Below are 25609 nucleotides of genomic sequence, written 5' to 3'. Positions count from 1 at the left end.
ATTTTAAATACTCTTTTCTATTACTCTTTACATATAATATTAATAGAAATATTAATCATCTTTATTATATTGAGATAGTAATTATAGTACTAGAGTCTTCTATTTATACTTCTTTATTTGATATTTATTTTACAACACGTTATCAGCACGAGACTCTGATCAAATTTTTAGGAAGACTCAGGTAACAATTTTTCATTATGTCGAAACTCTCTCATCTTGAATTCAATGCTCTTGATATATCTGGAAACAATTATTTATCATGGATATTAGATGCTGAAATTCATCTTGATTCAATGGATCTTGGAGATACCATTAAGGCTGAAAATAATGCATCCCAAAAGGATAAAGTCAAAGCCATTATTTTTCTTCGTCGTCATCTTGACGAAGGATTGAAAAATGAATATCTCACATTAAAAGATCCTGCAAATCTTTGGAAAGACCTTGAAGAAAGGTACAATCATCAAAAAACGGTAATACTTCCTCAAGCTCGATATGAATGGACGTACCTGCGTCTACAAGATTTTAAATTTATAAATGAATATAATTCTGCGATGTTTCGAATCACCTCACGAATGAAATTATGTGGGGAAAAGATAACTGATCATGATATGTTGGAGAAAACTTTCTCAACCTTCCATGCCTCGAATGTGCTCCTGCAGCAGCAGTATCGAGAAAAAGGGTTTAAAAAATATTCTGAGTTAATTTCTTGCCTTCTTGTTGCTGAACGCAACAATGAGTTGCTTTTAAAGAATCACGAAGCGTGCCCAGCTGGCGCCGCCCCATTTCCTGAAGTAAATGTGGCAAATTACCCCAGAAGAGGTCAAGAAAAATTATGGAAGGAAAAAGAATTATATTCAAAAGAAAGAATCTCACCAGAAGTGGGATAAAGAAAGAAATATCGGGCAGAGTAAATCAACAGAGGATAAGTGTTTCCGTTGTGGTGGAAAGGGCCATTGGTCACGTACCTGTCGTACCCCAAGGCACCTAGTCGATCTTTACCAGGCATCTTTGAAAAAGGATGACAAAGGAAAGGAAACAAATTTTGTTTCAAATGATGTTGAAAATTCCACCACTCATTATGATGTATCTTATTTCTTTGAGGACCTTGAAGAAAATATTGGCCATTTGATCAATGATGGAATAGTTTAATATGTGAGATTGTGAAGTATCTATGATGTAAAGAACTTATTGTTAAGTTTTATTTTCTATGTATTTAAGTTTCAAATGTGATGTATATAAATAATGAAATATTAATGTTTATGAATTTTAAAGTTATTAAATGTGTCAAATTTTAAAATAAAATTTTAGTATATAGCATTATTTTGAACAGTATTTCTTAGAAAATAATTTCGATCAAGAATTCAATTTAAACTGTGCATACTACTCATTTTATTATTATTTGTTTTTGAAGAGAATGGCAAGGATATGTAATGAAGATGTATGCCTTGCGGATAGTGCAAGTTCGCACACCATTCTTAAAAGTGATATATATTTTACCCATCTTGTGCCAAAAGAAGAATGTGTTAATACTATTATTGGCTCAAGCAATGTGATTGAAGGCTCTGGAAGAGCTATAATTTTGTTTTCCGGAGAAACAAAATTTATAATAAATAATGCACTGTTGTCTACCAAGTCTCGAAGAAACTTGTTGAGTTTTAAAGATATTCGCCAAAATGGATATCATATTGAGACTATGAATGAGGGAAATCATGAGTATTTATGTATCACAACTCATTATTTAAATAAAAAGGTAATATTAAAAAAATTACCCTCACTTTCATCTTGGTTGTATTATACCAAGATTAGTGCAATTGAATCACATACCATTGTAAACCAGAAGTTTACTAGCCCAAATGAATTCATAACTTGGCATGATAGATTGGGTCATCCGGGAACAACCATGATGAGGAGAATTATTGAAAACTCTCATGGACATTCACTAAAGAACCAGAAGATTCTTAAATCTAGTGAATTTTGTTGTGCTGCATGTTCTCAAGGGAAGTTAATTTTAAAGCCATCACCAGTAAAGATTGGATTTGAGTCTCCTGAATTTCTAGAAAGAATTCAAGGTGATATATGTGGACCTATTCATCCACTATGTGGATCTTTTAGATATTTTATGGTCGTGATAGACGCATCTTCGAGATGGTCTCATGTGTGCTTATTATCTTCTCGCAACCTGGCGTTTGCGAGATTACTGGCTCAAATTATTCGATTAAAAGCACAATTTCCACAAAATCCAATCAAAGCAATTCGCATTGATAATGCTGGTGAATTTACTTCCCAAGCTTTTGATGCTTATTGTATGGCTAATGGAATAAGTGTTGAACATCCAGTGGCTTATGTTCACACACAAAATGGGTTAGCAGAATCACTTATTAAGCGCCTCCAATTAATTGCTAGACCCTTGCTTATGAGAACAAATCTCCCAACCTTGGTTTGGGGGCATGCAGTTTTACATGCCGCAGCACTTATTCGTTTGAGGCCAACGAATTACCATCAGTTCTCTCCTATACAATTAGCTTTTGGCCAGCAGCCAAATGTTTCCCATTTAAGAATATTTGGGTGTGCGATATATGTTCCCATTGCACCACCTAATCGCACCAAAATGGGACCCCAAAGAAAATTGGGGATATATGTTGGATATGATTCTCCCTCTATAGTGAGGTATCTTGAGATATATGTACTCTTTTTCCTTCACTAAGGTTTTTTTCCACTGGGTTTTTCTTTAGTAAGGTTTTAATGAGGCATAATCCTAAATGGACATCCAAGGAGGAGTGTTACGATATGGATGTCCATATCCATCTACTCAGCATGATTTATTCTTCCTTTGAAGTTCTATTGGGAAGCACAAATATTAAAGGATATGCGGTGCATGCTTTCCCAATATTTGTAAAGTGAATTTTTTTACTCGTATAAATAGGGGAATAAGGCTGAGGCTTTGATACACAAGCAAGTAATAAGAAATCAATTCTCTCTTTATGTTGCAATCAAATACTCTTCTCTTTATATTTCTACTACAATTCTTTCTCTTCTTTTATTTTATAAGTATCTTAAACACTCTTTTCTATTACTCTTTACATATAATATTAATAGCAATATTAATCATCTTTATTATATTGAGATAGTAATTATAATACTAGAATCTTCTATTTATACTTCTTTATTTGATATTTATTTTACAACAAATCCTAGTAGCATTGAATCCAAAAGAAAATACATATTGGAAGAAATTGGGAATCTTAATATTTAATTTTGTACTCGATCTCTAATAAGTAGAATGTGCGTTTTTGTTACCAAATATGAGACAAACACAAACCTCTTGAACAATTGATTCTACCATATACCTCAGAGATACACACATACATGACATAGCCAAGGAAAAAAGCTAGATGCAGATCTTTCAAATTTATATCAGATCAGAGTCCAAATAGCAGAGTTCTATTCTTTGGAACCAGTAACTGATGAGATAACAGAGGATAGCCTTGAACTGTTTTCTTCTCCGACTTCGTCTGCAGGTTCATCAAGTGGATAGAAGTAAGGCTTAGGAGGCATTTCTAATAAGTCTTCATCTTGTTCTAGGATCTCCACAACTTTCTTCATTGAAGGTCGATCATTAGGCTTTGTCTGTATACACCACAATGCCACAATCATCATTTTCTTTGCCAACTTCATCTCTTCATCTGTGTCATTTTCTATTGTTATTTCCCTTCCATCATGCAATTGATCATAAACCCAGAAAGGAAAATAAATTTGGCTGGAATTTTCAGTCAAAGCATTCAAATTCTTCCTTCTACTAGCCATTTCCATCAACAACATCCCAAAGCTATAAACATCTGCTTTGTATGAGATTGCGCCGACGTTTCTATAGAAGAGCTCAGGAGCCATGTATCCTATGGTTCCTCTTGCTGCGGTCAGAGCCATAGCCTCCATTTCCTAGTTTAGTCTTGAACTTTCCAGTTATGTTCTTGATTTCTTTGTAGGAGTATCTAATAGGCATGATGTTATTGTCACTTCGCAGAAAATCTTCGATACTGTCGTATATGGATAAATGTCTTCGTCTCCATTTACATATGCAGAAAATAACGATGAATAAAGCTCCAAGTCCAAATTTGCCAAGAAAAAATAAAACTGTAAAGAAGATGGGAAAATAGTTGAGAAATCATAAAATTATTCAGTTTAACAACTTTAGAGTTGAATGACAAAATTTTTAAACTTATTTATGCTATGTTTCATTGTTGTTGTTTCTCATTTTTACTGCTAAATTTTAATGGTGTTCCCTTCATAAATTCCATGATGTCATCATCATCATCATCATAATATTACTATTTCCTACATTGTTTACCCAATTTCAAACTGTGGTAGTGTTTTATTCTTTTTTTCCTCCTCATTTTTGCCGCTAAATTCTAATGGTGTTCCTTAGTAAACTCCATGAGGGCATCATAGACCTATGCCTAGATTTCAATGCCAAAAAAAATAAGTACATAGCGCAAAGGGAAAGACAAGGCTTACTCGTTCCATACACCAGACACCCAACAATCAGTGGAAGTAGGACTGCAAGAAACAAACAGGGAAAAGATTAAATTAGTATTATATAAGCTAATGACACCTAAATTCTTAAGTTTTCTATAAATTCTTAAGATTAAAGAAAGAGGGAATTCTTGTGATATTTTATAAGATTATAGAATACCAGCATTTACTAAAATTAATTGCTTCTAAAATAAAAAAATAAAAAATTGAAAATTGAAAACAAGTCGCAAACCGTTGATTAAATTAAAGTACAGGTACCTTAAGAAGGCGTAAGGTTACGATAACGAAACCCATATATGAACAGGTAAATATCGAGTTAAATTCATAGATACACACTTACAAATTTTCGGCATAAGTGGAGGCTTATAACAAATGACTTTATGATCACTGAGCATGGCATATCCTGGATCATCATTCTTGCAATATGCTTTCAACCAAGAAAGTTCAAACCCGTAGAGCAGCATATGATGGTTGTCTGTGCATGAAATATATGTGTGTTTGATTTCAGTAGGCCATGAAGTTAGATACATCCACTCTATATGACATGAGTCTCCAAACGCCAAATCCTGGAGAGTTTTATCAATATCACTGACATAGAATGTACTCCCAAGCGAATAAGATCCATTCATGCAGGTTGTTGCACCAGCAGTAGCAGAAGATTTTACTCCATATGGTGGGCACTTCAAATATAACATCTGCTTTGTCAATATAATAACATCATTATGCTGTTTATAGAACCAATCATATGGTTCATCTTTGGCATGGGTGAAGTTGTAGGAGGCTAAAGAATAAGGAAGGAGGTATGAGTGATCACGGCTATGCAGAGCAACATTGGCATCTACTAGTCGAATTGTGTAGTTGTTGTAGTTAATTGATTGCACTTGGAACTTGATTGATTTGAGATACAGAAAGAGTTGGTTATCATTCTCGCAAGAGAGGGTGTACCTGTGCTCACCACAGTGGCTTTGACTACTATTATTCAGCCTGAAAGGATACCTTATCTCATGCCTCCCACACCACCCAGATGAACACATTCTTTTGTCTGAATCCGTTGCCACCTTGGTTGTCATAAATAATGGAAACGTATAAGGAGATCCCCAGCAGCAGTAGAAGGGGTACCAAAAATGAACAAAGGGATATGTCTGTTATGGTTGGCTACTTTTCTATTTTGGTACATTCAAGTATTAAAATTTATTTGGGTTACACACTGAATTGTATAAAATTGAGTTTGGTACTTTAAAAATTGATCCTAGTTTCAATAAGTGCATATGGAAGTACTTAAAAGGTGGTCTTAGAAGTCCTCTGAAATATGTTCTCACTATTGCATGAAACTTTGAAATAGATACTTGAACGGTTGAACCATTTTAATCTAACAACAAAAATTGTAATTTCTTCTTTGTAAACTACCTCTTGTACTAACTCTGCTGGTAGCCTAGCTAGCAAAAAATAAAGAAAATCCCAATACTAGTAGCATTGAATCCAAAAGAAAATACATTTACAGGAAAAAATTGGGAATCTTAATATTTAATTTTGTACTTGATCTCTAATAAGTAGAATGTGCGTTTTTGTTACCAAATATGAGACAAACACAAACCTCTTGAGCAATTGATTCTATCATATTCAACATATAGTAATCAAATCAATTGATTCTATCATATACCTCACACACATATGACATTGCCAAAGAAAAAAGCTAGATGCAGATCTTGCAAATTTATATCAGATCACAGTCCAAATAGCAGAGTTCTATTCTTTGGAACCAGTAACTGATGAGATAACAGAGGATAGCCTTGAACTGTTTTCTTCTCCAACTTCGTCTGCAGGTTCATCAAGTGGATAGAAGTAAGGCTTAGGAGGCATTTCTAATAAGTCCTCATCTTGTTCTAGGATCTCCACAACTTTCTTCATTGAAGGTCGATCATTAGGCTTTGTCTGTATACACCACAATGCCACAATCATCATTTTTCTTGCCAACTTCATCTCTTCATCTGTGTCATTCTCTATTGTTATTTCCCTTCCATCAAGCAATTGATCATAAACCCAGAAAGGAAAATATATTTGGCTGGAATTTTCAGTCAAAGCATTCAAATTCTTCCTTCTACTAGCCATTTCCATCAACAACATCCCAAAGCTATAAACATCTGCTTTGTATGAGATTGTGCCGACGTTTCTATAGAAGAGCTCAGGAGCCATGTACCCTATGGTTCCTCTTGCTGCGGTCAGAGACACAATGCTTTTATCAGTGGGATAAAGCCTTGCAAGTCCAAAATCAGAGACTTTTGGATTGAAGTTCTCATCCAAAAGAATGTTATGAGGCTTAATGTCAAAGTGCAGAATTTTAATGTGGCAACCATTATGCAGATACTCAATACCACGGGCCACTCCAAGAGAAATGTTGTACAGTTTTTCACAATTTAAGGAATTTGAAGCACCCTCTTGAGGTGAAAATATGTATTTCTCTAAAGAGCCATTTTGCATTAACTCATACACCAAACAACGCTTTGATCCCTCCACACAGAAACCAATGAGTTGCACCACATTAACATGGTGAATTCTTCCAATAGTAGCAACTTCATTGATGAACTCCTGGCCATTGGATTTGGCCTTATTCAATACCTTAACAGCTACAAGACGACCGCTTCGAAGTTTTCCTTGGAAGACAGAGCCATAGCCTCCATTTCCTAGTTTAGTCTTGAACTTTCCAGTTATGTTCTTGATTTCTTTATAGGAGTATCTAATTGGCATGATGTTATTGTCACTTCGCAGAAAATCTTCAATACTGTCGTATATGGATAAATGTCTTCGTCTCCATTTACATATGCAGAAAATAACGATGAATAGAGCTCCAAGTCCAAATTTGCCAAGAACAAAGAAAACTGTAAAGAAGATGGGAAAACAGTTGAGAAATCATAAAATCGCTCAGTTTAACACCTTTAGATTTGAATGGCAAAATTTTAAACTTAATATGCTATTTTAAGAAAAGCCTTTAAAACTATGGTAGTGTTTCTCATTTTTACTGCTAAATTCTAATGGTGTTCCCTTCATAAATTCCACGATGTCATCATAGACCTATGCATAAAATAAAACAAAATAAGTACGTAGGTTCAAGCCGCAAAGGGAAAGACAAGGCTTACTCGTTCCATCCGTTAGACAAAGAACAATCCATGAAAGTACATCTGCAAGAAATAAAAAGGGTAAATATAAACAATCATGGTATACGGATATAAAAAATGATCATCAATTAACTATTATATAAATATATAAATTTGGTATTTTATACAAAATTTTTAGTATACTACTATATACGTTTTTAATTATTCTACTTTAGCAAGTTTAATTATTCTAGTAGGTGATTGTTTAGTTAAAAAAGTTGTGTGAATATATACAATTACATCATAACACTAGTTTAATGGCTAATTATTTTTATAATAAAAAATAATACCTTATCACGTGTTAGTGAAAATTATCTAGCTATGAGTCAAAAGGATAATTTAGTTTAATCATTATATCAACATACCTGTGAACTGTTTAGTACATTAAGTAATAGGAAGTTTTTTATTTTCTTAGAAATGTAGAAGAAGAAAATTAGACAAGGCAATGTTGAACAACAGCACAAAAGAGAACTTATACAAAAAGGGAATTATTATGATACTTTATAAGATTATAGAATATGAGTATTCACATAATCTGTTATTGTGAAATTGGCAGGTGTCTTATTAACTAAAATCAGTTACTTTAAAAAAATTTTATAAAAAATTGAAAACAAATTTTAAAACATTGATTAAATTAAAAGGTACCTCCATAAAGAGAAGATACAAGAAAACAATAACAAATCTCATATAAGAATAAGTAAATATCTGAGTTAAATTAGTAAGATACACACTTACAATTTTGAAATGGAGATAACCTTTCGTAATAATTGTTATAACAAACGATGTTGTTGTGATCACCGAGCATGGCATAGTCTGTGTCATTATAGCAATATCCTTTCATCCAGGAAAGTTCAAACCCGTAGAGCAGCATATGATGGATGTCTGTGCATGAAATGTTGATCTGCTTGATTTCAGCAGGCCATGAAGTCAAATACATCCAATCTATATGACACGAGTCTCTGAACGCCAAATCCTGGAGACGCTTGTCAAGATCACTGACATAGAATGTACTCCCAATTGCATAGGATCCATTCGTGCAAGTTGCAACAGCAGTAGAAGATTCTACTCCATATGGTGGGCACCTCATCAAATATACCATCTGCTTTGTCAATCTAATAACATCTTTAAAATGCTGTGTATAGAACCAATATTGATATGGATCATCTCTGGTGAAGTTGGAGGAGGTCAAAGAATAACTAGGGAGAGAAGAGTGATTATGGGTATGCAGGGGAACATTGACGTCAACAAGTCGAATTGTGTAGTTGTTATAGTTAATTGACTGCACTTGGAACTTGATTGATTTGAGATAGAGAAAGAGTTGGTTATCATTCTCGCAAGAGAGGGTGTACCTGTGCTCACCACAGTGGCTTGGACTACTATTATTCAGCCTGAACTGGTACCTTATGTCATGCCTCCCACACAACCCAGATGAACACATTCTTTTGTCTGCATCAATTGCCACCAGGCTATCCCACCGGGGTCTATAATTGAAAACGTTTAAGGAGATCCCCAGCAGCAGTAGAAGGGGTACCAAAAATGAACAAAGGGACAACATTTTCTTTAATTTGGTCTACACATCAATAACAACAGACCACAGATACAGATTTAAACACATATAACAAGAATTTACTTGCTTCACAGGGCAGCAGCATCAATAATTTTCCAAAAGGAGGAGTTGACTATCACTATCACACAAGTCCAGTAGTCAACTCACTAGTAGTCACCAGCATTAATATGTGAAATGTGACTAATGAGACCTGCCAGGCTGCCAGCAACAGAAATTTCCTAGAAACTACTTTAATTAATCTAATCACACATTATCACTCCTTTGTACATGGCATATACATAACTTGGACTCGTTCTAGGTATGTCATCCTTATCTTTGAAGCTTGATACTGACTTTTACTTATCCTTTGACCTTTAGCTATTAGAACATATTTTGGAGGAAATAAAATAAAAAATCAACATTCTTAATTTTATGGATTAAAAACTTATAAGTTAAAGAGAAGGCAGAATCAGGGAAATTCAAAATACAATATATGAATAAAAAAAAAGCACATAAATAACCTCGTGTTATAGATTTATAGTTATCTGCCAAATATAAACAGTAAGAAACCTAATTAAATCAGGAAATATGTTGGTTACAGTGATTGGTTGGCCTCTTTAACAGCAAGCGGTTCATACCATTCTGGACCAAATCCAGCAGCTTTTCTTGTTGTCTCATTAAAAGGTGGTTTTAAAGGTTCTCTGAAATATGTCTTCACTATTTCATGAAACTTTGGAATCACTTCATTCTGCTCTGTGGTCATTTCATTTTGTAATGAACAAACTTCTTGCTCTTTTGTGTCTGGGGCCAGCTTTCTGGACCTCTGGCATAGATACTTGAACCACTTCACTCCAGCAGCACAATGTGTAATCTCTTCTGGGTAAACTACTCTTTCTAGTAGCTCTGCTGTAGTGTCATCCCCACCATTGCGGAAACGAGAGATTGTTGTAGGCAGCACATCAAGTCCTCTGGCCTGTGTTCAAACTCACAAAGGTACTATATTTTAGATAGAAAGGGAGAGAGAGATATATATAAATAAAGGAAGTAGGACAAACAGTTGAAGTATTTGAATATATTGTAGGAAAAGTATACGAAACCAAGAGGTGACCAACCAAAAAGTAAACAAAACCACATTAATTTAAATTTCAAAAATTGCTCCTGGGATCACGGAGCAGAAAATCAAACCCAATTCAAACTTCCTTTTTCCTTTGGTAGCGCGATGCATGATTTGGCTGGTTTTTAGCTGACAGGCTTTTGGTTCCCAAACATTGTTATATATTGTATTATCAAATATACAGGGAATTAGCCTCTTTATAGAGGAATTACAAAAATAAAAATAACTATAAAATAGGAAAGATTTCTAATCATAAAATCCCTAAAATTAAGCTAAATCAAAAAAGAAAAATAATTATAATTAATTCTATTTACATAAAAGATTCATGAAAGTAATTAGGAATCTGATTTTGATTTGATCTAGTCAACACTCCCCCCAAGCTGGCTTGAAGATATCATTCATTGACAGCTTGCTTATTATTCTATCAAAAGTCTTCTTGGGTAATTCTTTAGTTAGAACATCTGCTAATTGTTCTGTAGTTGAAACATATGAGATGCAAATCTGTCCTCTCTCAATCTTTTCTCTGATAAAATGCTTGTCAACTTCAACATGTTTAGTTCTATCATGCAACACTGGATTATGAGAAATCGAAATTGCAGATTTGTTGTCACAATACAACCTCATTGGTGGAGAAATGAAAACTTTTAGTTCTTGTAGGATTTTCTCTACCCATAGTGCTTCACATATTCCATGAGTCACTGCTCTAAACTCAGCTTCTGCACTACTTCGTGCCACAACACTTTGTTTTTTACTCCTCCAACTAACCAGGTTTCTGCCAACAAAAGTACAATATCCAGATGTTGACCTTCTATCCATGACATTCCCAGTCCAATCCGCATCTGTATAAGCTTCTACTTGAAGATATCCATGCTTTTTGTAGAGTAACCTTTCCCAAGCGACCCCTTCAAGTACCTTAGGATTCTAAAAATACCATCCATGTGTTCTTGACCAGGTGAATGCATAAACTGGCTTACCATACTCATAGCAAAAGGCTATATCCAGGCGTGTATGAGATAAATAGATTAGCCTCCCTACCAACCGCTGATATCTCCCTTTGTCCATTACATTTTCTGGTTCAGCTGGCTTTAATTTTAAATTAGGCTTTATAGGTGTTTTAGCAGCTTTACAACCAAGTAATCCCGTCTCTTTTAAAAGATCTAGGATGTACTTTCGTTGGTTTATAAAAATGCCTTCCTTAGACCTTGCAAATTCAATTCCAAGGAAGTATTTTAATGAGCCAAGTTCTTTGATTTCAAATGCTATGCAAGCTTCTCCTTCAAGTCTTTTAGCTCCAAAAAATCATCACTTGTCAGAATAATGTCATCCACATATACAATTAAGATGGTAGTTTTATTAGCTATTGAATGTTTATAGAAAAGTGTATGGTCAGTTTGGCTTTGAGTATAACCAAGTCCCTTCACCACCATTCCAAGTCGTTCAAACCAAGTTCTTGGGTATTGTTTCAATCCATAGAGAGATTTCTTTAGTTTGCATACTTTATTCCTCCCTAGTTCAGCCTCAAATCCAAGTGGAAGTTTCATGAACACCTCTTCCTCTAGCTCCCCATTCAAGAAAGCATTCTTTATATCCAATTGATGTAAAGGCCAATTGTAATTCACAGTAAGAGATAAGAGAATCCGCACAGAGCTGAGTTTGGCAACTGGAGCAAAAGTTTCTCAATAGTCTACTCCATAGGTTTGTGTATATCCCCTAGCTACTAACCTAGCTTTATACCTCTCTATGCTTCCATCAGCGTTGCACTTGATGGTAAAAACCCACCTGCAGGCAACCAATTTTGTGTTCTGTGGCAGATCTACAATCTCCCAAGTTCCATTCTTCTTGAGTGCATGCCACTCTTCCATCACTACTCATTTTCAGTTGGGATCATTTAGTACTTACTCTATGTTCCTAGGCTCAAACAGATTTGTAATTTTAGAAGTAAAAGCTCGATGTTTTTGAGAGAGATTTTGGTGAGACATAATTGGAAATAGGATGGTTGGTGCTGGTTTTGAGTACCTTTTTGGTGCAGGTTCTGATTTCTTTCCTAAGGGCTATTGGCAAGTTATTATTAGAAAGTGACAATTTTAGATTTACCTGGAAGTTCCTGAAGTACTACAGTTAGGCCGTCTTCTAGGTTTTCAGATTGGGCTGGTATAGAGATGATGGGCTGGTCTCTAGTCTTCTTGGGATATTTTCGAACATAACACCGAAGCTCCTTTTCTGTTGTGGTATTTCTTTTCCTGTTTGGATTCCAACTAATTCTGGCACAATTTCAGAATTGGTTTCCACATCTTGTTTTGCAATTGTTTCAGAATTTACTTGATTAGTGAAAGTTGTATCCTCAATATGTAAGATAGGAGTGGGTAAAGGTTCATGCAAAAAATTTTCTTCCCTTAGACTCTCCCCCTGAAGAGAATTTTTCTAAAAAAAAGTTTCATGTTCCAAAAAAGTAACATCCATGCTTACATGAAATTTCTTGGTATGTGAATTGAAACATTTATAACCCTTTTGACTTAGGAAATAGCTAATAAAAATGTATTTTTTTACCCTTGGATCAAGTTTACTTTGATATGAAGTTGTATGTAAAAACACAGTGCAACCAAATACTTTTAAAGGTAAGTCAGAATGCAACCTACATGCTAGAAAATTCTTTTTGAAAGTATCCAACGGCGTAAAGTAATTTAACACACGTGTGGACATTCGATTTATGAGATAGGTTGCTGTTAGGACAGCATCTCCCCATAAATACTTTGAAACTTTACCCTCAAACATAATGGCACATGCTACTTCAAGAAGATATTTATTCTTTCTTTCAGCAATACCATTTTGTTGGGGTGTATTGGGACATGTAGATTGATGTTGAATACCTTTCTTTTGAAGAAATTCACTAAGATTTTTATTAAAGTATTCAGTACCATTATCACTTCTTAATATTAAAGTTTTTGTGTCAAATTGTGCTTCTACCATTGTTGAAAAATACTGAAAATTTTTTGAAACCTCAGATTTTTCATGCATGAGATTGATCCAACATAGTCGTGTGTGGTCATCGATAAAAGTTACAAACCTTTTTTTCAAATTGAGTTGATATTTTCGATGGACCCCATACATCACTATGAATTAAGTGGAAAGGTTTAGATGCATGATAAGGTTGAGAGTAATAAGGAGCTCTATGACTCTTTGAACGAATACAACTTTCACATTTAAGTAAGGAAGAATCAATATTCTTAAACAAACTTGGAAACAAATGTTTGAGATATGAAAAACTAGGGTGTCCTAGTCTATTGTGCCAGAGCATTATTTGGTCCCTTATAGGCATAGAACTTATACCACTAAATCCTTGAGCTATTTTATCTTCCGAAATATTCTCAAAATGATAAAGCCCATCCATCATCTTAGCACTGCCAATCATCTTCTCCGAGGTCCGGTCCTGAAAACTACAATGAGTGTTAAAGAATGTCACAACACAATTAGAATCTTTGCAAATTTCACTAATAGAGAGGAGATTACAAGAAAGCTTTGGTACATGTAGGACATTTCTTAGGTCAATATTTTTGGACAGTTTAATTGTACCTTTTTCGGCAATAGATGAAAAACTACCATCAGCAACTTTAATTTTCTCATTTTCAAAGCAAGGAGAATAAGTTTTAAATAAAGGGGAGAGGCTGGTCATATTATCAGATACACCTGAATCGACAATCCATGGTGCATTCAAGTTTGAGGTGTAGTTAACGGACATAGGAATACTAAAATTACCTGTTTAAGCCAAAGAACCACTAGGAGTACTAGACACAGAACTGGAATTTAACAGTCTTATGAGCTGCTCAACATGTTTCTTACTCAATGATAATTTTTCAGTCTCATGAGTAGTTGGGGTAGAGCGTATTTTGGGACCAGGTTTGCTGCCTTTAAGATGTGTCAGTTTTCCATGAATCTTCCAGCAGGTTTCTCGGGTGTGACGAGGTTTATTGCAGTGGTCACACCAAAGATTGGAGGGGTGCCTCTGATTTGATGAACTTTTAAGTGTAGCAGGTGCCACTAAGAGTGCACTAGACTCCAAAGAAGTCTGTTCAGTTTTGCTTTTCCCCATCATCACAGCTCTACGAGTTTCCTCTCTTCTAACTTTAGTAAATACTTCTCTAATTGAGGGTATGATTGCTCTTCCAATAATTCTGCCATGAACTTCATCTAGCTCCACGTTGAGGCTGCAAGAAACTGGAATATCCTCCCTTCTTCCACTGTTTGTTGGTGGTGTTTGGCATCAGCGGCTGAATTTCACTTGTAGTTATTGAAGTGGTCAAGATCCTACCACAACCGCTTCAATGTGTGAAAATATTTGGTGATATTGTCACTCCCTTGTTGAATTTCTCTAGCTTTTAGAGTAAGTTCATAAATCTGGGATTTATTCCCAAGATCAGAGTATATCTTGTTGAGTTAAAAAAATTAACTAAATTAATTAATGATGACAAATATTATTTTATTAGACAATTATCTAATTAATGTTAATTATTTGTGATTAAGTGTTGTAGGCTAAAATTTATTGTTGCAGCAGCTGAATACAAAACAAACAGAATCTATTCTAATGGGCCACAAAAATAATAGAAGCCCAAAGGTGATGAAAAGAAAGCAAACGGGTTGAACTTGAATAGAACCAACCCAAGCCCGATTTGATATCACTCAAGTTGATCCCTCCAAGTTACTTCTTCCATAGCAATGTTCACTTTTTCCTATCTCGGTCAAAACTCAGAGAGAGAGAGAGAGAGAGAGAGAGAGAGAGAGAAAGCTTAGCTCCTAAGTTGTTCACCAAAGAAGCAAGAAAGAGAAGGTTTAGAAAAAAGGTTGAAGTCTAATCACCCACATCAAGTTGTATCAAGAGAATTCAGAAGCTAAAGGTGATTTATTTCCTTCTACATGCATCTCATTTTCTTCTCTTCATCTTCAACTCTCTGCCACTCCGAATTGGAATACAAGGGAAAGATGATCTCTGTTCAACACTGCTGTGAATATATGGTTAAAAGTGTGTCTTGGGGACCAAGTAGTGTTTCAATGTCTAAGATCTGGGTTTACCATTGAAAATATTTGTTTCTGCTGTCCTATGGCTTTCGGTCAACAAAGAAGGTCAGAGCCAAAGTTCCTATTTTGAGGAAAAATAGAAGAAAGTGAAAAAGTGAGTTGGTGAAGCACACAGCTCGAGGGTTGACCTAGGAGAGAGCAACTCAGTAACATGCAAGGAGATACAAAAGAAGATTTTTCATCATTTAGAAGCCAAGGAGAGATAACCAGTGTTTTGAGATGTATGTTTTGAGAAGAGTTCTCTGAAGAAGTTCATTAACTTGGACAGTGCTTCTTAGTCAAAGGAGCATTCCGCCAGAATGAAAAACTGAATCAGAGGCAAGCAAATCTGGTTTATCACATAGCAAAGAGGTTGTTGAAGCATCAATCTCCTTCATGTTTTACATATTGTAATTTTCTTTTTAATGTTTATCTTTCTATAATTTTTTGAGGTAAAAGGCTGAATGAGAGAGTCATTGAAAAAGCCTAAGAGTGGAAAGAGGCAGAGAGATACACTTGAGTGAAAAGCCTATAGTTATTTCAGATTTTTTTAGGTTGATTCTGTGTCTTGTATCTTGTACCAGTGAGGTACCCCTTTCTTAGTTGGGTCAGCACTAAGAGTGAAGAGTTAGGTATTAGCATAACCAAGTCAAGTTAGGTTAGAACTTGAGAGAGAAAGGATTGTGTCAATCTTGTGAAGTTGGTGTATGTAATAGTTTAACTATAGTGGAAATTCCACCACAACGTAGGTTGCATTGCACAAGGCAACCAAACCAGGATACATGATGGTGTCAGCTTCTCTCTTTCCTGTTTTGTTCTGTTTTCTGATATTCACGAGACAAAATAAAATTGTGTCATAAATTTTCCGCTACTGAGTTCAAACAGATTCAGAAAGAAAGTTTGTTTTAAAGGTCATTTCATTAACGTGAAAGAAGGCTATAGATTCAACCCTCCTTCTCTAAGTCTTCTACAATCTTCAATTGGTATCAGGAGCCTTGGTCTTAAGAATCAAGCTTCACCACTTGGAGCAAAGGTCCAATGGCGAACAACTTGGGCACAACCACGGTTTCCTACACTCTAACTGAAGGTCAGTCAAACAATAGGCCTCACTTCTTCAACGAGAAGAACTATGCCTACTGAAAAGAGAGGATGAGGATCTTCATCCAATCCATTGACTACAACATATGGAAAATTATTGTGAGTGGTCCCAAGATTCCAATAAAAACAAGTACTGATGGAGTGGTGACTCCAAAAGAAGAAGGTGAATGGAATGATGACGATAAGAAGAACATGGAGCTGAATGCTAAAGCCACCAACCTTCTTCACTGTGATATCAGCTTTGAAGAGTACCGAAAGGTGTCGAGATGCAAGACAGCCAAAGAAATCTGGAAGAAACTCCAGGTTACACATGAAGGCACTAAACAAGTTAAAGAAACGAGGATTGATATGTTGCAAAAAGAGTACGAGATGTTTAATATGAAGGATGGAGAAAGCGTTGATGAAGTGTTTGAGAGATTCTCAATCATAATCAACAACCTTGATGCTATGGGAACAACCTATTCAGAATAAACCCTAGTGAAAAAACTCCTTAGAAGCCTCACAAAGGAATGGGAAACAACTGCCACTATCCTAGCCGAGAGCAATAACCTAAGCTCTATAACCTATGATGAGCCGAGAGGAAAACTTCTTGCCTATGAAGCCACACACACAAAGCCAGACTCAAAGAAAAAGGGAATAGCCCTCAAGTCAAAAATAGAATCAAAAGAGAGTGAGTCTAGTGAGGATATTTCGGATGATGAACTTATGTTTTTTGTTAGGAGACTTAGAAGGATAATGAAGAACAAAGGCAAATACAAGGGTTCAGGCTCAAAGGATTACAAGAAGGACTTGAGCAAGGTGACGTGTCATCATTGCAAGGAGGCTAGACATTTTAAGTTCAACTGTCCAAAGCTCAAGAAGGAGGACAAATGGAAGAAAGAAAAGAAGAGAGTGCTCAGGGCATCTTGGGAGGAGCTTGAGAATGACTCAAATAAGGAAGAAGATTCTAAAGGTGAAGATAAAATCTGCTTCATGGCTGGTAATGATCATCTTGATGAGGTAAATTATTATGACTTGTCCATAGATGATTTACATGCTATAATTGATGATATTACACTAAATTCCTCAAAAATGTTGGATAAGTACACTAAATGCAAATCCGAAAAAGATATGTTGAAAGCTAAAAATGATTTTTTGAGAGAAACGGTGAAGAAAACTGAATATGCTTTGGATATTATTGAAGAAAACAGATTTTTAAAATCTAAACTTGAAAAATTAAAGGGAAAGTACATTGTGGATCCTTCTCAAGAGCTTATTGCTGAAAACAAAAGATTAAATGAAATGATTAAAAGGCTGAATGGTGATTTAGCAAAATTTGCTCAAAGTTCTAGTAACTTAGACAAATTACTTGCAAGTCAAAGACCATTATTTGAAAAATATGGTTTAGGTTATGTAACCAAGGAAAGTGCAGTTTTTAATGATTCTTCTATGAAATTTGTGGCTTCTTCATCAAAAACCAAATCCAATTCCAACAAACCTAGTCTTAGGTATGCTCCCACACATGAGGAGGAATTTGATGAATTTTACACCAATAAAACTGAGTCATCATAAAAAACTGAACCTACTTCAAATAGGTCAGGTCTGGCATACATTTCGAATAATGAGGTTGCTTTCAAAAATCCACCATTTTACAACAAAACCTCACATTCAAAAATTCCAAAAGCTTTCAAAAATTCTGGCTGGAATGCTTTTGCAAAGAGGAAAAATAATAACAAAAATCAGTTTGTCAAAAGAAATACACCTCCTCCAAAAACCAGAAAATTTCAGTCCTTTAATCATTTTCAGCATAATAACTCACATCAATTTCAGAAATATGCATCAGAAAATCATTGCTTTAACGGTAAGAAATTTGGTCACTCATATGCACAATGCTTCATTGAAAAAAGAGTTGTAGGAAACCAAATTTACAATGTTGTTTGTGATTTCAATGCACTTGGACAACCAAGATGGATTAATTTCAAAGGATCCAAATTAATTTGAATACCTAAGGTTACTTGAAGTTGTTATTGTAGATTTGCCTAGCATCCAAGAACAAAAGGGATATGTGGTACTTGGATAGTGGATGCTCAAGGCACATGACTAGAAGGTCAACTTTCTTCATCAAACTAAACAAGTATGATGGAGGTTTTGTGACCTTTGGAGATGATGAAAAAGGTAAAATAGTTGCTATTGGAAAAGTAGGTAATAATCATTCTACCTTCATTGATGATGTCTTTTTGATAAATGGCTTGAGGCATAATCTTTTGAGTATAAGTCAATTGTGTGATTTGGGTTATTTGGTGACTTTCAAAAGACTTGAATGCTGTGTTGTAAATGAAAAGACCAATGAAGTGTTGTTTATTGCTAAGCATTGTAATAATGTTTATAGACTTACCCTTGATGAACTAAAGGATCAAAATGTGGTTTGTTTTCATTCTAAAGAATCTAAAAAGTGGCTATGGCACAAGAGATTGGGCCATGCAAGTATGTTTCAAATAAACAAACTTGTAAAGAAAAGATTAGTAAGAGGTCTTCCTTTGATAAGATTTGACAAAGACATCACATGTGATGCTTGTCAAATGGGAAAACAAACAAAGAGTTCATTTAAATCAAAGGAAGACATCTCAACTAAAAGACCACTTGAATTGCTACATATTGATTTATTTGGTCTAACAAGAACTCAAAGCCTAGGTGGTTAACATTATGGTTTAGTAATTGTGGATGACTACTCTAGGTTTGGTTGGGTTTTATTTTTTGCACACAAAAATGAAGTTTTTTCGGCATTTAAAATTTTTAGCGAGAAAATTCAAAATGAAAAGGATTTAAAGATCTCTTTTATAAGAAGTGATCATGGGACTGAATTTGAAAACCAATCTTTTGAATCTTTTTGTGAGGAATTTGGAATATCTCACAACTTCTCTTGTCCAAGGACGCCACAATAAAATGGTTTTGTGGAAAGAAGAAATAGAAGCATTCAAAAAATGACAAGAGCTATGCTTTGTGAGAGCAATGTTCCAAAATTTCTTTGGGCTGAAGCGGTTAACACAGCTTGCCACATTTTGAATAGAACCATCATAAGAAAATTTTTGAAGAAAACTCCTTATGAACTTTGGAAAGGTCACCCTCCAAACTTGAACTACTTGCATATCTTTGGATGCAAATATTTTGTTCTAAATAACAAAGATAATTTGGGTAAATTTAATCCAAAGGCGTATGAGTGTTTATTTGTAGGATATTCCACAACTAGTAAAGCATATAGAGTTTATCATCAAGATGCTAGAATAATTGAGGAGTCCATACATGTTACATTTTGTGATACTAACTTGGTTCAAAGTATTTTAGAAGACTGTGATGCAGGAAATCAGGCGCAAAAGGACGATGAAACAGCACAAAATCATGAAAATAAAAAATATGGATAAACTGAACCAGAAACTGCAGCTGCTGAAAATCCAACAAGAGACAATTCCATTTTGTCTCATGAATCTGAAGAAAATCCTGAAACCAACAGTTCCTTGAATCCCATGGTGACTGAATCTGCCTCCAAGTCCACCAGACCTTGTGAATAGAGATTTTTGAAGAATTATCCTGAGGAATTTGTCATTGGAGATGTCTCTCATGGTGTTAAAACTCGGTATTCAACTAGAAAGGAAAGTGAAGAGTCAAACATTGCTCTTCTCTCTCAAATGGAGCCTCAAAATGTCAAAGAAGCCCATGATGACCCTTCTTGGGTAAAGGCAATGGAGGATGAGCTTCATGAGTTTGAGAAGAACCAAGTTTGGACATTGGTTTCAAGGCCGAATGGAAGAAAAGTGAGCGGCACCAAGTGGATATTTCGGAACAAGTTAGGAGAGGATGGTAACATTACAAGAAACAAAGCAAGGCTAGTGGCACAAGGATATAACCAAGAAGAAGGAATAGACTTTGATGAATCATTTGCCCATGTTGCCTGAATGGAAGCCACAAGACTTCTTTTAGCTTATGCTGTTTTTGTGGTTTTAAATTATATCAAATGGATGTGAAATGTGCATTCTTAAATGGTGTGATAGATAGAGAAGTGTATATGGAGCAGCCACCTGGTTTTGAAAATAAATAATTTCCTAACCATGTTTTCAAATTATCAAAAGCTCTTTATGGTTTAAGATAAGCTCCTAGAGCTTGGTATGAGAGACTTAGCTCTTTTCTTTTGAAAAATGATTTTCAAAGAGGCACCACAGACACTACCCTATTTATCAAGAATTCTAATGATTCTTTTATTCTAGTCCAAATATATGTTGATGACATTATTTTTGGATCAGCCAATGAATCCCTTTGTTATAAATTTGGAAAACTCATGACAAGTGAATTTGACATGAGTATTATGAGTGAACTTAATTTTTTTTCTTGAGCTTCAAATTAAGCAAACTAAAAATGGTATTTTTATTCATCAAGAGAAGTATGCCAAGGAACTAGTTAAGAAATTTGGTATGAAAAATGCCAAACCCATGGGAACTCCCATGCACCCTAATTCAAAATTAGATAAGGAAGAAACGGAAAAAAATGTAGATGAGACTAGGTATAGAGGAATGATTGGCTCTCTTATATACTTAACTTCCTGTAGACTTGATATTGTGCAAAGTGTTGGAATGTGTTCAAGATTCCAATCAAAACCAAAAGAGTCTCATCTTTCTGCAGTTAAGAGGATTATTAGATATGTTCATGGCACATCCAACTTTGGTCTATGGTATCCTAAGATTGATGATTTTTCTGCAGTTGATTATTGTGATGCAGATTTTGCTGGTGATAGAGTTGATAGAAGGAGCACATCAGGCCTATGTTGCTTCCTTGGAAAGTCTCTGAATGTTTGGTCAAGTAAGAAACAGTCGACAGTGGCTTTATCCACTGCAGAGGCTGAGTATATAGCTGCTTCTTCTTGTTGTTCTCAGCTTATGTGGTTAAAAACACAGCTTGCTGATTACAAATTAAATGCTGAAAATATTCCTTTGTTGTGTGATAATATGAGTGTCATTAATATTTCTAAAAATCCAGTTTTGCACTCTAGGACTAAACATATTAAAATGAGATTTCACTCAATAAGAGAACATGTTCAAAAGGGGATATTAGCATTTAATTTGTTAAATCAGAGGAGCAATTAGCTGATATTTTCACTAAACCACTAGCTAAGGACAGATTTTGCATGCTTAGGACTAGTCTAGGGATTTTAAGCTATGATTCATTGTTTGAAAGTTGTTGATGTGTTTGTTGGAGTTTTTGTCTCATAAACAGGTATGAGACAATTCTGGGCAAATGAAGAACCTTCTCTCCAATCAACGTTCTCTAGCCTTGTTGGACGAGCAGAATCATCTGAGCCAACCTAAAAAATCTGAACATGGGATGGTCCAATATGTTTTCTTAAACCAAACCACTCCTGGACCCAATATGAATGCTACATATTCTTTTTGTTTTTGTTGGCTTGTGTGTTTTAGTTTATTTCTTTTTATCTTTAAGTCCAAAAAGTTTCAAATTTAAAAAATTAATTTCCATTTTAATTTTTAATAAAATTAAATCTTTCTCTTTATGATGTCAAGTCCTTTCAAGTCAAATCAGAGATGATGTAGTTGCATAGTTTAAGAAAATTTCTTTTGGATACGGTTACCAATACTTCTTCTTCTCCCTCCATAACTCCTCAAACTCTTCGATTTCTCCCACTACCTTTATTGCTTCTCTTTGTTCAAAACCAGAAACCAACCAAATGAGGAAGAAAACTGTTTCACAAAAGCCCCCTCATGAAAAGATCTTCAAGCTTCCTGCAAAACAAAAACCTTCCACTCGCTCTCAAGACCAAACCTTCACTCCATCTCATTCTCCTCCTACCTCACCTCCTCGGTCAGATCCAATGGCTCGCACTAAGAACCCCTCAAGGTTTCCACCTTCAGCCAAGCAGACGCCACCACCTAAGGAACCTCCATCTAAACCTGGTTCGTTGAAGCCGAGTTCATCGAAAGGGAAACGCCCAGCCGCTACCGAACCTACCTCTGAGCCCACTCAACCTAAGACAAGGTCTGTTCCCTTGCGTTCTCAGAGAGCTAAACCTCGACTCCCTCTTAAATCTGTTAGAGAACCAGACATTGATCCCTTTACTCATAAATCCCACTTCATGACATCTCATTCCAACTATAAACCTTACAGATTTAAGTCTGCCATGAATAATGACTTTTATGAAGGAGTTATTAAGTATCGTACCTTGTCTCCCTCTTTTCATGCTGATTTACCAACTTTGAAAAAGAAAGATTTTTCTTTTTTTTTTGAAAATTTAGAATTTCTAAACTGGAATCACCTTTTTAACATCAAAAAACCAGTGTATCCTCTTTTGGTCAAAGAGTTTTATGCTAACATGACATATCATGAGGGTAGTGTTCATTCTTATGTCAAGGGCCGAGACATTGTGCTAAACAATGAAACCATCAGTGATTCATTGAAATACACTGATGTTGGGGCTTGTGCTTATACTTCTGTTAAGTGGGATGAAGGAGTTGGTATTTCTTTCAATGATGCTTTGGCTCATATTTGTGAACATGTTTCCTTGATTGATGGCATTACCCCCACTCACAAAGTCCTAGGATATAAACATGCTCAGTTGCACCGAATTGTAAATCACATCATACTTCCTCAAAGTGGTTCATATCAAAGGGTATCTTATACTGACACTCTTGTTTTGTATGCCCTGCTTACTAAAATAGAAATTTCTTTTGCTTATTTGATGATAAGATACATGTTTGACTCTGTTAGAAGTGAGAAAGACAAAGTCCTTCCTTATGGCATGTTTCTAACTTGTATTTTTGAGCATTTTGGTGTTGACTTGTCCAATGAGGATTATGAAAATAGACATTCATATCTAAAAGGAGGTGGTGCAGTAAAACAGCAAAAAGGACCTACTCGTTCTGAGAGAGTGGTTCTAGATGATGAAGATGATGAGTTCATTCCTGAGGAATCTCCTCCTCCTTCCACTGAGGGCACTTCCATCTCCACTGGACAAAAATCTGCTATGTTTAATGTTGTTCGAGATGTAGTCCAATAATTTGTCTCTCAATCCAATCATATGATCGCGATGAGTAAGGAACAAAGGAAACTGGCAAGCAAGCATGAGAATTTCCTTCGTAAATCAAGAGATCGAGTGGCTGTGTTCATGAAGCTCATTGATAATCTTCAACAAGATGAAGATCATGCCACTGATGCTGAAGAGGAAGCTGATTCTGAAGAAAATGGTTCAGATGCCTAGATTTGTCTCATGTTGCTGCTGCTATCTGCTCGCTTTTGTCTCATGAAAACTGTTTCTCTTGTGTTTTTGAACTACTTTTTATTATTCCGGATGACTGTAATACTTTAACTACTGCTGCACTTACTTTCAATTAATTTGATGTTTAAACTATGCATTAACACTTTCTTGCAGATTTTAAGGTACGGTTTTTTTCTTGATCTTGCCTATTTTCCACCCTTGATGAAAAAAAGGAGAGTAATAGCTTGAGTAGTAGCATGAGTAGCATGAATATTGTAAATTTTAGCTGTGATTTTTTATTCCTGCTACTACAATGTTTTCGACATGAAAATTTGATTTGCAAATTTTGCTACTACTGTGATTTTTTTTTTGCATGAAAATTTGATTTGCAAATTTTGCTACGATTGTGATTTTTTGGCATGAAAATTGGAACTTGCTTTATATGATATGTTGCTAGTTTGCCCTTATTAAACTTGATGCTCTGTTTTGGTGCTGACATGATATGTTAAATATTGAGCTGGATTTGTGCTGCTGGTTATGTAATATCCCTTAGTCAAGTTGTATTGTGTATAGTTCATTATTGTGTTCTCTACAAGTATAAAAAATAGGAAGGAAGAAAAGAACATAAATCCAGGGGGAGCTACCCTTGAAAAGGAAAGGGGGAGCAACACTAAAGCAAGTAACATAAAATCAAAGGGAAGTTTCTCAACTCAATTTAAATTCAATACCTTTTGGTTAATTGTTAATTATGTTTGTCATCAAGGGGAAGATTGTTAAGTTAAGAAATCAACTAAATTAGTTAATGATGACAAATATTATTTTATTAGACAATTATCTAATTAATGTTAATTATTTGTGATTAAGTGTTGCAGGCTAAAATTCATTGTTGCAGCAGCCCAATACAAAACAAGCAGAATCTATTTTAATGGGCCACAAAAACAATAGAAGCCCAAAGGTGATGAATAGAAAACAAACGGGCTGAACTTGAATAGAACCAACCCAAGCCTGATTTAATATCACTCAAGTTGATCCCTCCAAGTTGCTTCTTCCATAGTAACGTTCACTTTTTCCTATTTCGGTCAGAACTCAGAGAAAGAGAGAGAGAAAGCTTAGCTCCTAAGCTGTTCACCAAAGAAGCAAGAAAGAGAAGGTTTAGCAAAAAGGTTGAAGTCTAATCACCCACATCAAACTGTATCAAGAGAAGTCAGAAGCTAAAGGTGATTTATTTTCTTCTACATGCATCTCATTTTCTTTTCTTCATCTTCAACTCTCTGCCACTCCAAATTGGGATACATGGGAAAGATGATCTCTGTTTAACACTGTTGTGAATCTATGGTCAAAAGTGTGTCTTGGGGACTAAGTAGTGTTTCAATGGCTAAGATTTGGATTTACCATTGAAAATATTTATTTCTGCTGTCCTGTGGCTTTCGGTTAACAAAGAAGGTCAGAGCCAAAGTTCCTATTTTGAGGAAAAGTGGAAGAAAGTGAAAAAGTGAGTTGGTGAAGCACACAGCTCGAGGGTTGACCTAAGAGAGAGCAACTCAGCAACATGCAAGGAGGTACAAAAGAAGATTTTTCATCATTCAGAAGCCAAGGAAAGATAACTAGTGTTTTGAGGTTTATGTTCTGAGAAGAGTTCTCTGAAGAAGTTCATCAACTTGGACAGTGCTTCCTAGTCAAAGGAGCATTCTGCCAAAATAAAGAACTGAATCAGAGGCAAGCAAATCTGGTTTATCACATAGCAAAGAGGCTGTTGAAGCATCAATCTCCTTCATGTTTTATAGATTGTAATGTTCTTTTTAATGTTTATCTTTCTGTAATTTCTTGAGGTAAAAGGCTGAATGAGTGAGTCATTGAAAAAGCCTAAGAGTGAAAAAAAACAGAGAGAT

General features: G+C 35.2%; 2 protein-coding genes and 1 pseudogene across 2 annotated transcripts; all 3 read right to left on the bottom strand.

Moving 5' to 3' along the window:
- Nucleotides 1–3747: 3747 nt before the first annotated feature.
- On the bottom strand, nt 3748–5737 carry LOC140181053 (uncharacterized). The gene is made up of 3 exons (XM_072223491.1): nt 4871–5737; nt 4513–4554; nt 3748–4131 (listed from the first exon to the last, which is right to left on the bottom strand). The coding sequence occupies exons 1-3, from the start codon at nt 5598–5600 to the stop codon at nt 3878–3880; spliced, it is 1026 nt and encodes a 341-aa protein (XP_072079592.1). The 5' UTR covers nt 5601–5737; the 3' UTR covers nt 3748–3877.
- A 287-nt stretch (nt 5738–6024) lies between these two features.
- Nucleotides 6025–10197, bottom strand: LOC112764578 (LEAF RUST 10 DISEASE-RESISTANCE LOCUS RECEPTOR-LIKE PROTEIN KINASE-like 2.1). The gene is made up of 3 exons (XM_025810250.3): nt 8418–10197; nt 7665–7706; nt 6025–7406 (listed from the first exon to the last, which is right to left on the bottom strand). The coding sequence occupies exons 1-3, from the start codon at nt 9235–9237 to the stop codon at nt 6277–6279; spliced, it is 1992 nt and encodes a 663-aa protein (XP_025666035.1). The 5' UTR covers nt 9238–10197; the 3' UTR covers nt 6025–6276.
- Nucleotides 9824–25609, bottom strand: part of LOC140173047 (uncharacterized) — a 30263-nt pseudogene continuing 14477 nt past the window's right edge.

The sequence above is a fragment of the Arachis hypogaea genome, chromosome 17 (genome assembly GCF_003086295.3).
Source record: "Arachis hypogaea cultivar Tifrunner chromosome 17, arahy.Tifrunner.gnm2.J5K5, whole genome shotgun sequence".
NCBI classification, from domain to species: Eukaryota; Viridiplantae; Streptophyta; class Magnoliopsida; order Fabales; family Fabaceae; genus Arachis; species Arachis hypogaea.
Note: the sequence above shows the minus strand (reverse complement) of the source record. Positions and strands in the feature narration are given on the sequence as shown.